The sequence below is a fragment of the Octopus bimaculoides genome, chromosome 7 (genome assembly GCF_046866305.1).
Source record: "Octopus bimaculoides isolate indiv1 chromosome 7, ASM4686630v1, whole genome shotgun sequence".
Lineage (NCBI taxonomy): Eukaryota > Metazoa > Mollusca > Cephalopoda > Octopoda > Octopodidae > Octopus > Octopus bimaculoides.
In genome coordinates this window covers 15,489,083-15,504,082 of record NC_142934.1, presented here as the reverse complement: position 1 = coordinate 15,504,082, position 15,000 = coordinate 15,489,083, and the positions used below count along the sequence as shown (strand labels likewise).

Genomic DNA, 15,000 nt, shown 5'->3' with positions numbered 1-15,000 from the left:
ACAGACCGATAGAATAAGTACTAGGCTTACAAAAGAATAAGTCCTGGAGTCGATTTGTTCGACTAAAGGCGGTGCTCCAGCATGGCTGCAGTCAAATGACTGAAACAAGTGAAAGAATAAAAGAGTATATGTAGAGAGAGAGATAGAGATAGAGAGAGAAGTAAATATGAAAGAAAAGAAAAAGCAATATAGACAATATTGCATGTGTGTATGTGTGTGTGAGAGAGGAAGAGAGAGAGAAGACAGTATGAATGGGAAAGAGATATAGAATAGATAGATAGAGAGAGAGGGAGAGAGAGAAACAAAGAAAGACATAAAGTAGAATTAAATTTGGGTGATGATATTAGGATTATAGTGTCGGAGAGTGACAATAAGTTATGGGAATCCAGGAGAGGGTCCTTGGCTATTTTTTATTTAGTCCCCATCTGTCCCAACAGAGTAGATTTCTGTTGAAAGACACTCCAGCCTTGACTATCAATTCGTCTACCTACAACTACACCGTGTGTGTCATTTCTTTTCCAAGACCATAACGTGTAATAATGAAGGAGATTTGACTACTATTTCTAGTAGGTGAAGTAGCCATGTGGAGGCTTTTTTTTTTTTGTTAGTTTTTAGTGATGGAATGTGGGCATGAGATGGTTTAGACCCCTTAAATAGAAGAAAGAGGTATGGACTAGACTAATGAGAACTCGGGCAGAATGGAGTGATGTAAGACAAGACGGGGACGAACATGGCAGAGTATGAAGGTGAATAGATTCATCCAAATACGAATGTTTGTTTTCCATATTTAGAATATTTCAAACTGTTGCATGTGTTTCTACCAAATTTGTACTGTTTGCTCTGTCTGTGGCAAAATGGAGAAAAGTTCAAATTCAACAATTTTTATTTATTCTTCCCTCTCTCTCTCTCTCTCTCTCTCTCTCTCTCTCTCTCTCTCTCTCTCCCTCTCTTTCTCCCTACCTATCTGTATATATTTATATATATATATATATATCTTTTATCTTTTACTTGTTTCAGTCATTGGACCATGGCCATGCTGTAATATTGTCTTGAAGGGTTTAGTCAAACAAATTGAATCCAGAAATTTCTATTCTAATATAATGGATATCTATCGATTTATCTCTCTCTCTCTCTACCTACCCACCTACCTTTTTATCTGTCTGTCTATCTATCTATCTATCTATCTATATGTCTCTCTCTCTCTCTCTCTCTATATATATATATATATATATATATACATATATATATATACACACACATATAATATATATGTGTGTCTGTATATTATATGTATGTATGTGTGTGTGTATATATATATATATATATATATATATATATATATATATATATATATATATAATAAAGTAAAGTTGTGGAATACCGTACGAGTGGAAATATATATGAAAGAAGGTTTGAAAATGCACTTATTTAAAAAAAATATTTATTTACTTAACCGGTTTCACTTTTTTAGAAAAAGATTATCAAAAGTCTTTGAGAATAATAAAAAATGTTAAAAAACAGTCTGAGTATTAAAATGCATATATACATTCTTTGATGATAAAATATATTTAAAGTATAAAGCTTTGTATGAACTTTGTAGTGTTACATACTGATTGTCACACATTCTCTGATATTAAGGTGAAATTGTTAAAAACAGTGTATGAAAATACACATATGGAAAAATACATATACATATACATATTCTCATACATATTCTTTGACAATCGAATAAAATTGAGAAGGAACTGACCTGGCCTTTTTCTCTTGTGTATATTGAAGGAATGTTAAAAGCAGCAGAAATATAACAAAAAACTGTTACTCAGAGTTTCACGTTCCCGTTCATCAGACACAGAACGTGAAACAGTTTTTTGTTATATTTCTGCTGCTTTTAAATAAAGCATATTACTCTACCTCTGGTATTTGAGTACTCCTTTTCCCACCTTGTTGCACATTTATGTGCTTACTCCGGCATATATATATATATATACATACATACACACACACACATATATATATATATATTTATTTTTGTCCATTGATGGGTAGCATTCATACTGCTATTCAAGATGTTCTAAACTCGGAGGTTTAGCAAAACTGATTTTATGAGTATTTTTGTATTTTTTTAAGAATATGTGAGCACAAAAGAACCTTCAGGAGAAAGTTACAGCTTACCAAAAAGTTTCATAAGTCCCGTGTCCCAGTTATGCTATTCTAAATATAAAACTTTGGTCCCAAATCACATCATACACTATCGTGTGGTAGTAATTGGTTGTGTGAGGTAGATGTAGGTTATGTTTTATCTATCTGGCCTGACTGTACATAATAGGAAGCTGTTGTAGTGGCTAGATAAACAAGATGGACTGGAGCTTCTACAGACACACACAAAATTAAAAAAATAATCCAAGCATTTTCAAAATTGAAACCATATAATTAAATTCTAGACATTAGAGTTGACTATATTGATTTCGGTACTCAACTGGTACTTATTTTATCAACCCTGAAAGGAAGAAAAGCAAAATCAACCTCAGTGGGATTTGACCTCAGAACATAAAAGACAGATGAAATGCCACTAAACATTTTGCCCAGCATGCTAACTGTTCTGCCAGCTCTCTTTTACTCTTTTACATGTTTCAGCCATTTGACTGTGGCCAGGCTGGAGCACCACCTTAAAGGGTTTTAGTCAAAGAAATCAACCCTAGGACTTATTCCTTGTAAGCCTAGTACTTATTCTATTGGTCTCTTTCGCTGAACTGCTAGGTTACGGGGACATAAACACACCAACATTGGTTGTCAAGCGATGGTAGGGAACAGAGTCTCACACACACACATATGACAGGCTTCTTTCAGTTTCCATCTACCAAATCCACTCACAAGGCTTTGGTGAGCCTGAGGCTATAGTAGAAGACACTTGCCCAAGCTACCACACAGTGGGACTGAACACAGAACCATGTGGGTGGGGAGCAAGCTTTTCATTTCTTTATTGTCCACAAGGGGCTAAACACAGAGGGGACAAACAAGGACAGACAAAGGGAATAAGTCGATTACATCGACCCCAGTGTGTAACAGGTACTTAATTTATCGACACCCGAAAGGATGAAAGGCAAAGTCGACCTTGGCAGAATTTGAACTAAGAACGTAACAGCAGACGAAATACCGCTAAGCATTTCGCCCGGTGTGCTAACGTTTCTGCCAGCTCGCCGCCTTGAGCAAGCTTCTTACCACACAGTCAGGCCTGCGCTATATAAGACAGCTTGCTGCCTTATCTAAATCCTAAATATCAATTTCTAAAACAAGATGCAAATACTAGGGTGGTGGTGATGGTATATATCTTTTCTCATCTTTTATTTATAATGTCCACTTTGTATCATTTATTTGTTTCAGTCATTGGACTTTTGCCATGCTGGAGCACCACATTGAAGGGTTTCGTCAAACAAATCAAAGCCACAGCCCCTTGGGAGTACAAAACATTGAGATGGCTTGTAAGACATTTTCTCAATAAACAAATTTTCTTCATCATCTCATCAATGCTTCAACATCCAGTTTCCCATGCACACATGGGCTGGACAGAATTTGTTGAGGTGGGTCTTCTATGATCAGATGCCCTTCCTGTAGCCAACCCTCAACTGTTTCCATGCAGACTGATATTTCCCCATGACCAGACATGTTTTCATGGAAGATTGGAAATGAATGACACCACTTACATGATGGTGACACTCATTTACAACTATCACATGATGTCAAGGCAAGATGCCAGCAATATAAACGCACAAATGCACACATACAAATGTCTGTTCATCCATTTATCTGTCCATTCATTTCCCTGTCTGTTTGTCTGTCTGCCCCTCTGTCTATCCATCCATCCATCCATCCATCAATATATACAATGAGCTTCTTTCAGTTTCCATCTACCAAATCCATTCACAAAGCTTTAGTCAATCCAAAGCTATAGCAGAAGACACTTGCTCAAGGTCCCACTCAGTGGGCCTGAACCCAAAGTCATGTATTTGGGAAACTTTTTACCATACAACCATGTCTGTGTTTAGCCATGCTTGTATTCTTAGAAAAAAATTAAAAAACAAAAAAAGAAAAAGAATAAAAAAAAGAAGGAATTTTATCAAAGCTGAAAGACCAAAATGCTAAGCCAGCCTGTCTGATTCAAATTTAGAACTTAAAGGAATGCAGCTAAATAGTGCAAGGCATTTTGTCCAAGACTAATGATTCTGTCAATTTATCACAAGTCCTAAATTATTGATCTCCAAATATTGGCTCAAGCTCACATACTGCTGAAAGGTGGCTTTAGGAAATTGAATTGATTCCAACAATTGACTGGTACTTTATTATATCTACCCAGGATTGATGAAAGGTGATGAGCGCTTACTATAATTTGGTGCTCACAGCAGAATTGGGATTCTTTGTTTTCTGTAAATTTGAACTCTATATATATACTCTTTTACTCTTTTACTTGTTTCAGTCATTTGACTGTGGCCATGCTGGAGCACCGCCTTTAGTCCAGCAAATCGACCCCAGGACTTATTCTTTGGAAACCTAGTACTTATTCTATCGGTCTCTTTTGCCGAACCGCTAAGTTACGGGGACGTAAACACACCACCATCGGTTGTCAAGCGATGTTGAGGGGACAAACACAGACACACAAGCACATATATATATATACATATATATGACGGGCTTCTTTCAGTTTCCGTCTACCAAATCCACTCACAAGACTTTGGTCGGCCCGAGACTATAGTAGAAGACACTTGCTCAAGGTGCCACGCAGTGGGAATGAACCCAGAACCATGTGGTTGGTAAGCAAGCTACTTACTACACAGCCACATATATATATATATGTGTATGTATAAATCTGTTGGTTTAAACCAAAGTAACATGCCTGGTTTTTGGTAACACAGACAATCCCTTGTTACTCTCTATATCAAATGTACATCAAACCACAGAATGGCTTTGTAGAAGCCTATAACCAACAATAATACCATTGTTGAAATTAAAAACCAAAAAAAGAAATCACAAAATTAAGTAAATAAGAATAATGCAGACCAATATATCAACCATATTCTATCCATAATATGAATTAAAAAAAAAAAATCTATGTAGAGTTATATACTCTTTTCTACTCTAGGCACAAGGCACAAGATTTTTGGGAAGGGGGCCAGTCGATTAGATCGACCCCAGTATGCAACTGGTACTTAATTTATTGACCCTGAAAAGATGAAAGGCAAAGTCGACCTCGGTGGAATTTGAACTCAGAACTTAAAGACAGACGAAATAATGTAGAGTTGGAACAAGTGTTGCAGTGGTTGTTCTTGTTTTATTTTTTGGTCAATTATATGCTCCTTTCAACTGTTGACCCCTCTCTAGTGTGAAAGAAGAAAGCCAAGAAAGGCAAGAAAGGTAATGTTTCTAGCCTAGGGGGGCGGGTGCCTGCAACGTGATGCGTTTAGCGAGGTTTCAGTTCTTGACCTTGTAGTTAGTTGTCAGTCAGCTTAACCTTTTAGTTGTAGTCAGTTGTCTTGTTAGATCGAGTGTCTGTTGTGTGGTGTACAGCGAGGAGGTGGTGTTGTTTGTTGGGTTATGCTTACTTACTTCTTCTGATGACCATTTCTGGTGGTTAATGAACTTGATTAAGATGATGGTGGTACAGACAGGCAGATAGACAGACATAAATGCACAGAGAGAGAGAGGGGGGGAGGGAGAGTGAAAGAGAAAGAGAGAGAAAGGGGGGAGGAAGAGTGAAAGAGAAATAGAGAGAGAGAGAGGAGGGAGAGTGAAAGAGAAAGAGAGAGAGAGAGAGAGAGGGAGGGAGAGTGAAAGAGAAAGAGAGATAGATAGATAGATAGATAGATAGAGAGAGAGAGAAAGAGAGATAGCTAGAGAGAAAGAGGAGAGCTAGAGATAAACTTAATAATGGAAGATGAGAGAGAGAAGGGAGAGAGAGAGAGAGAGACAGAAGGGGGAGAGAGAAAGAAAGGAAGAGTAGCTAGCTAGAGATAATAAGAGGAAAGAAGGAAAGATGAAGAAAGAAAAAAAGATGGTGAGAATGGATATGTGTGTGCGTGTGTGTATATGTGTGTATGTGTGTGTGTGTGTGTGTGTGTGTGTGTGAGTGAATGCTGTAAAAGATAGATTATTTCACAGCACTATATTAATAACCTGTCAACTACCAAACAATCAGATGAAGGTTAGGTGACCAAAAATAGCTCAAACAAGCATAAAGATAGAGACAGGGCAGCGAACAAGTGTGTTCTTTTGGAAGTTACAGAACATTGATTACTGTGTGTTTGTGCGGGAGTGTGTGTATCTGTGTGTGTGTGTGTGTGCAAGGATATCAACATCTTAACACTATATTTTGATATCACATTATTTGTTTGAATGATACTGTCTTCTGTTACATAGTTATAACATTGTCTGTTCCTGCTGAGAATATCATAGTTACATCTCTCTCTCTCTCTCTCTTTCGCTCTTTCACTCCCCTTCTCTCTTTCACTCTCCCTCTCTCTTTCACTTTGCCTCCTTCTTACCATTATTAACTTATTCTCTTCTGAGCAGTCCTTTATAACTTACACACAGATGAACATGTATTGTTTCGGTACAATTTTACTATAAATATTGTTAGGGATGGCAGTACTGAGTATAGATAGAAGTGTAGTGAAGGCTCCACATGCAGTGTTGGCTACAGTTATATAGCAACAGTCACAGAAATGAAGAAATAACTGTGAGCATGAAGAAAGATTTATGGAAAAGCCTTGGTGGCTTTGAAGGAATAGTAACTCTACTGGGCTACTGCTGTTGTACATAAGAGCAGCCCAGACAGCATCCAAAGGAAATCCTTGCTTTCTCCAACGAGCTTGAAGGAAATCACTCACCATTACAACAAGTTCTTACCCTCAGATACACAGACTTCAAATTCTGTTTGTCTTACCTCTACCATAATGACCTCTGTTCAGAAGAGCAAGATGATTGTAAACCACTTCAACCCAATCCTAGGTAAAGGCAAAGTTACTTTTTCGAATTATACCGACTCATAAGGGCCAGTTTCCCGGTTTCCGTGGCGTATATACTCCCCACCTGGATGGGACGCCAGTCCATTGCAAGATAACTCATTTTTGCCAGCTGAGTGGGCTGGAGCAATGTGAAATGAGGTGTTTTGCTCAAGAACACAATGTGTTGTTCAGTCCAGGAATTGAAACCAGAATCTTATGACCATGATTCGAACACCCCTAACCACTAAGCCACAACCTCCACTAACTCAACCCTACCTGACACATGTACCACCTATGTGTCTCCCCCACCATCGTTTCTCCCCATCTCTGCACTAATACATCACCACCATATCCTCTCTCTCTTCTCTCCTCTCCTATTTCTGTCCGTCTATCATACTTTAATCACTCATCATCTGTCACAAAGCCTCCCCCACCCTCAATATCATTCTCCACTTCAATTGAGGAAACTTGTCCCCTATCATAAGAGGTTTTGGAATGTAACACCTGCGACAATCGAGGGATTACTGTACATAGGTGCAATACATGTGTGTGAGGTGCGTGTATCTTCCATGTCTGTGTTCATGGTGCATCCCTTTATATCTTGTAAACTCAACAGTTCAAGAAATAGTGACCAGTTACATATGTACCAGCCTGAAAGAAGTGTTGGGGTCAAAAGGATTGACAAGAACTCTTCAAGGCTGAGTCCCAGCATGGCCTGAGCCCAGTGCCTGAAAAAAACCTACAGAAAGATACATATATACATACATCTATGTGTGTGTGTGTGTGTGTGTGTGTGTGCATGAGTGTATTCGTGTTTTCCTGCCACCATAACTTGATAACTGGTGTTGGTTTGTTTCTATCTCTGTAAGTTTGGCAAAAAGAGATAGAGTGCACACCAAACTTTAAAAAAAAAAAATAGGCACTAGGGTATATTTTGATCAACTACATCCTTCAAGGTGGTACCCCAGTATCATGACAGTCCAATGACTGGAACAAGTAAAAGAAGATATATTTTTTTATTTATTTATGTGCCCTTTTAAAGCCTAGCCAGGCTCATGGGCCCGGTTTCCTGGTTTCTATGGTGTATGTGTTCCTCCCAGCTGGACAGGATGCCAGTCCATCGCAGCGTTACTCAAAAAACAGGAAGAAAGAGTGAGAAAAAGTTGGGGCAAAAGAGTACAACAGGGGTCGCCACCACCCCCTGCCGGAGCCTTGTGGAGCTTTAGGTGTTTTCGCTCAATAAACACACACAACGCCTGGTCTGGGAATTGAAACCGCGATCCTCCGACCGCGAGTCCGCTGTCCTAACCCCATTGGACCATTGCACCCCCAAAAGAAGATATACATATATAATTGTATATATACAAATACACACACACATAGATATATACATACACATACATATCTATATATACATCTCTCTCTCTCTCTCTCTCTCTCTATATATATATATATATATATATATATATATATATATATATATATATTATGTCTTGAACAATAACAATATTGTTTACAATGCCAAGCAAAATAAATCAGAATCACTTATAATAAGTAAGTCACACAAAGGTTGCCAAAAACTATGTATTTAGTCACCGAAGGTTCACAGCTCTTTTCTGGGGAGGCGAGAGAATAGGATTTACACCCAAGGTCATTACATCTCCAGATAATTGTTGGCTCATATCTTCTTTCTTTAATTCTATTTTGTGTTTTGTGTCCTATTTTTTCTGATAGCTTAATCCTCCCTGTAACTATATAAACTCCATAAAGTGGATATAGATAATGTCAAGAACAATAACTTCTTTTTTTTTTTGTTCTTTTAAATTTCATTCTTGTGTCATAGAAATGATGAATGATTTTGATATCAGAAATCAGTTATACGTACACAAGAACCTGTGATGATACATATATGCTGAGAGCTAAACTTAGAAATCTTAAATAACTGGCACTCTGTTGGTTATGTCAATGAAGGGTTCCAGTTGACCCCAGCCTGCTTGTGATATTAACACACAAGTGGCTGAGCACTCCACAGACATAGTTACCCTTAATGTAGTTCTCAGGGAGATTCAGTATGACACAGAATGTGACAGGGCAGGCTCTTTGTCTTACAGGTATAACTCATTTTTGGTAGCAATGTGAAATAAAGTGTCTTGCTCAAGGATACAATGCAGTGTTGGATTTTGAACTCACAACCTTATGATTATGAACTGAATACCTTAACCACTGAGTCACATGCCTTCGCCATGAATATTCAGTTTTAAGGTAGAGGCATGACTGTATATACATATACATCCAATGGGTTTCTGTGTAGTTACTATCAAATTTCACATATGATGGCACCTGTGCCAGTGGAGCGCTAAAAGCACCGTCTGATAGTGATCATTGCCAGAGTAGCTGTCTGGCTTCCGTGCCAGTGGCACGTAAATAGCACCATTTGAGCGTGATCGTTACCAGTCTCGCCTTACTGGCACTTGTGCTGGTGGCACATGAAAAAACATTCGAGTGACACCGTTGCCAGTGCCACCGGACTGGCTCCTGTGCAGGTGGCATGTAAAATACACCATTTTGAGTGTGGCCGTTGCCAGTACCGCCTGACGGTGGCATGTAAAAGCACCCACTACACTCTCGGAGTGGTTGGCATTAGGAAGGGCATCCAGCTGTAGAAACTCTGCCAAATCAGATTGGAGCCTGGTGTAGCCATCTGGTTCACCAGTCCTCAGTCAAATTGTCCAACCCATGCTAGCATGGAAGGCGGACGTTAAACAATGATGATGATGATGATGAGCCTAAGGTGTTGGTCAGCAGGATTGAACTCACTTTGAATAACTGCAAAGCAAACAACTTATCCACATAGCCAACATGTAGAAGGAAAATTATAGTGGCCTATCCAAGAATACAACAAAATACCTGGAAGAGATCTGAAATCCTGCTCCCCAATATTGAAGGAATCTAGTGCTCTTAACTTAGTTTTTCCTTCAGGCTGGCCAGATTGGAGCAATCTCGAGTATAACCAGCCGAAATTGCAAAGATAATCTGGAACTCATCTCAGGAAAGAAAACTCCGAATGACCCGTCCTTGTTTTCCTTGTATCGTCTGTTTGTATGTTTTGTTGTCTCTTTTTTGTATCACCTAACTGTCTGGATGTTTTGCGTTTTTGTCCCATTTTTGTATTTTTTATATGTAAAAATATAGCAGCGTACGTACACTTTGGTCTCTCTCTCTCTCTCTCTCTCTATATATATATATATATATATATATACACACACACACACACACACACACATATATATATATATATGTATATATCTGAAAAAATTAATAGAAACTGCTTTTCTGATAATTTTTCCACTTTAATAATTAGACTTATAAACATCCAATTATTAACGTGGAAAAATGATCAGAAAATCTATCATTTCTATTCATTTTTACAAATATATAATACTGTACCAAAGTTTTTCTATTTCTTCTACTACTACTACTACTACTACTACTACTACTACTATACACACATGTATTTATTTGTTGGTATGCATAAATACAGACAGACAGCCAATCAGATGGACAGTCAGTTAGGCAACCAATCAGACAGACAGACAGACAGACAGGAAAACAACATTAAACAAATAGTCACAGACAGACAGACAGACAGGTAAACAGCTTGAAATCTTCAGGTAGTTGTCAGACAAGCAAAGTCAATTAGATAGCATGGATAGAATCAGAAAACACCTGCCCCCCTTCACTCCACCATCACCACCACTACAACAACAAAAACAATAACGAACTACACATGTGAACAACAAAAGCCACCACCACCACCACCACCACCCCACCAAGAACAATAACACCAGCCCCCCACCCCCCCGGCCACCAGCACCATCCTTATTATCATCATCATCCCTGTTAAGGCTGCTGCTTATGCCACAGCTTTGCTGTAGTAATTGACAGCTAATGAGTCTTAACAAACAAAAGACAAGCCAAAATAGTTTGAATTAAAGTAAGGCCTGGAAGTTACAAGTGTAGGGTTCATGTTCATGGAGAATAAGTTACATTATGCCAATGTCACACTCAACATGCAGCAGCAGCATGAGCCAACAAGGGAACCAACCTGTAAGTAGTTGCTCAACTCAGCCAGAAATAGCAGTCAAATCTCCTTCACATCATACCGTAAAAGATCCCCTCCGGTCATGAATGACCATGGGAGTGCATAGATTGCATATAGAAAGTTCCCCTCTGAGGCGCAAGTCTGGGCAAGGTTGTTTTGCGGAAGACCAGCAGTTGTCCATGCATACCAGCCCCCACCCCTTCACACCACTGATGCTGTCCAAGGGAAAAGCAAAGTCCAATACAGCTTGGCACCAGTGATGCTACAACTCATTTCTGCAGCTGAATGAACTGGAGCAATGTGAAATAAAGTATCTTGCTCAAGAACACAACACAGCCTGGTCTGGGTATCAAACTCACAATCTCATGATTGCAAGCCTGATTCTCTACTACTGAGCCATGTGCCTTCACACCCTACTACTGTCTAAAAAGCAGGTCTAGATCAGTGGCGGCTCGTGTATAGGCACTGCGGAACTGCAGCACCCCCTATTTCCTCTCAATATTATCGATAACATTCAATATAATGAGTCCTGTTTCTTTAATTCTTTCTTTATCCTTGTACATTATATAATCCTTAAGCTTAATATCAGTAACCATCTCCTAGTTTATGTAAGAAATACAAAAATCCTTGTATAGAACTGTGCGCTTCACAGTTCCAGCAATGTGGTGTTTGGCTGTTGTGTGCATGCTCACATGTCTAAGATAGGAAGCTGAATGCTAGGGAGAGAGAGCACTGTGGTTCGTGCAGTGCTGACCCTGGCGTTCTGGTGAAAGGTAGTGTTTCTTTTTGACTGTGTGCATTGTACTTAAAAACATGTTTATATTCTTGAATGTGATAAAGTGTAGAATTAAATTATTATCCTGCTTCCAGCTTCAGTGTTGCTGCCAGGATTTGAAAAATAGGGCAAATTTTTACCCCCTTATTTTGTGATTTAGGGGTGATTTTTGAAAAACAAAGGGTAATTCGCAGCGGTGTTCAGTGAACAAATTAAACACACTACTTGGCAATGGCTAAAATGTGAACCGATCAAGTTTATGTATAAATTTTCTTTTTATATGTTTGTTTCCTTTTACACAATATTAAAACAATGGCTAAAAATTTTCTGAAGTGCACCCCTACTAATTTTATCTACGAGCTGCCACTGGTCTAGATCAATGTTTCCAACCATTTTTTTTTTTACCTATGACCCCTTTCATTGCTATTTTACTCTATTGGACCCCAAAAAACATTTGATGTTTTAAAAAAGTCACATTATATTTTTATAATTAAATATTATTAGGAAATCTTTACTCTTTACTTGTTTCAGTCATTTGACTGCGGCCATGCTGGAGCACTGCCTTTAGTCGAGCAAATCGGCCCCAGGACTTATTCTTTGTAAGCCTAGTACTTATTTTATCGGTCTCTTTTGCCAAACTGCTAAGTTACGGGGACATAAACACACCATCATTGGTTGTCAAGCGATGTTGGGGGGACAAACACAGACACACAAACATATACACACACATACATATATATACATACATACATATATACGACAGGCTTCTTTCAGTTTCTGTCTACCAAATCCGCTCACAAGGCTTTGGTCAGCCCGAGGCTATAGTGGAAGACACTTGACCAAGGTGCCATGCAGTGGGACTGAACCCGGAACCATGTGGTTGGTAATCATGCTATTTACCACACAGCCACTCCTGCGCTTATAACTGTATAAAAATTTTAAAAAATATTTCATGAATTGTATAAGAAGTTTATTGCAGATAAATTTTAGCAACAAAATCTTATATGGAGCCCTAAGGGCCATATGGACCCTGGTTGAGAACCACTGCTATAGATACAGAATATATACAAAAATGGGTTGTTCATAAGGGGGCATACCTATAAACATAGTCCTGCTGGATCAGGGCTGTCCTGGGCAGTAGCCTAGCTGGAGTTGGAGGGGTCCATCCTTTTAGGTAGGGAGGGGGAGCACTTTGGGGCATATTGTATAAGCTTGTATAGGCTTGAGAACACAGTGGGGAGGGGGCATGATGGGGAAGAAGCCTGATGAGTAGTGGACCTGACAGGGAGGGGGCCTGACGGGGAGGGGGCCTGATGGGTAGGGGACACAAACTTAAGGACAGCCTCAGACAGCATGTACTCTAGTTACACCAAAGGACCTGAGATTAAACAGCAACATTATACTACAGTACCTAACAGTGTGCCCCAACATGGTTGCTGGAAATAGCAGTCAAATCTTCCTCATATAGAAAGAAAAATAGAAAGAAAAAGAAAAAGAATAAGGAAAAAGAGAAAAAAATGAAGAATTGTCCATACCTGTTCACATAACTCCTTAACGGCTGTAAGGTTTCCACTAATACAGGCCAAATGAAGTGGTGTTTGACCATAGTTATCTTTGCGGCGTGGACAAAAACCAGAGTAAATGAGCAATCGCATCAACTCGGAGTAACCTGAAAAAACAAAATATCAATAACATTAAAAATCATTTCAAATTTTGGCACAAAGCCAGTAATTTTTAGGGGGAAGGGGTTAAGTCGATTACATCGATCCCAGGGCTTAACTGGTACTTATTTTACCAACCTTGAAAGAATGAAAGTCAAAGTTGATTTTGGCGATTGTATGGGATCCAAGCACTACAACACCGATGGAAGAAATGTGTGGATTGGAAGGGCGGTTTTCACTTCCTCGTCACTGGAATAATGTTTGCCTCTCAAACCCTCTTTCATGGCGCTGAAGAGATGATAGTCTGAAGGCGCTAAATCTGGTGAGTGTGGAGGTAGTGAAGAAGTGGCTCAAAAGAACAGTCAACAGAATTTTACAGGGCAGGGATACATGCTCTCATTCAAAGGTGGAACATTGCTGTTGAGAGAAACAGTGACTATGTTGAGAAGTAGGGATGTGATCCACAGAGGACCAGCTTCATTTTGATGTATGATACATGTTCCTGTGTTGGTAATTATACCTGTCCTAAACAAAATGGCATTACTTTTCGACTCACCCTCGTATATTGCTTCTTTATTCACAATGTTTTGAATTAATAACACATTATTTTGTAGCTTCGAGATTTTAGTTGGAGTGCTTACTCTTTTACCCTTTTACTTGTTTCAGTCATTTGACTGTGGCCATGCTGGAGCACTGCCTTTAGTCGAGCAAATCGACCCCAAGACTTATTCTTTGGAAGCCTAGTACTTTTTCTATCGGTCTCTTTTGCCGAACCGCCAAGTTACGGGGACGTAAACACACCACCATCGGTTGTCAAGCGATGTTGAGGGGACAAACACAGACACACAAACATATACACACACATACATATATACATATATACGACAGGCTTCTTTCAGTTTCCGTCTTACCAAATCCACTCACAAAGCTTTGGTCGGCCCGAGGCTATAGTAGAAGACACTTGCCCAAGGTGCCACGCAGTGGGACTGAACGCAGAACCATGTGGTTGGTAAGCAAGCTACTTACCACACAGCCACTCCTGCGCCTTGTATATTTTTATAAAGACATTGTATGATAGGTGTGAGGGCTTGGATCCGGTCAGTTTTAACATAAAACAAGTAGAATATTCGGGCCTAATATGGCCGGATTAAATGCTAAAGGCTTAAGATAAGGTTAACAACAACAACAACAACAACAACAACAACAAGTCACCAGCATCAACGTATTTCTTAGCACAGCGCAGCAATGAGGTTAGACATGTAAAGTAGGAATTCGACATGATGTCATGATGGATTCCAGCAAATGCAAAATCTCAAAGCTCCTTCTACTTCTTGTTCATTAACATTACATGATCACAATCCTAATTACAATCGTCATCATATTTCCCAATCCTCCAATCCCCCCTTTGAACTGTATCGATTAAAGCAGTGAATAGTCCCAGCCTCTTCCAAACACTTGCTACAGATG

The 15,000-nt window shown here is 39.1% G+C and overlaps 1 protein-coding gene across 1 annotated transcript in view; it reads right to left on the bottom strand.

The window, feature by feature from the left end:
- Window positions 1-15,000, bottom strand: part of LOC106873373 (uncharacterized) — a 197,976-nt gene that overhangs the window by 88,403 nt on the left and 94,573 nt on the right. Inside the window, exon 3 of the mRNA XM_089354858.1 lies at window positions 13,408-13,541. Coding sequence (XP_089210984.1) covers window positions 13,408-13,541 — 134 coding nt within the window. The remainder of the gene's footprint in view (window positions 1-13,407; window positions 13,542-15,000) is intronic.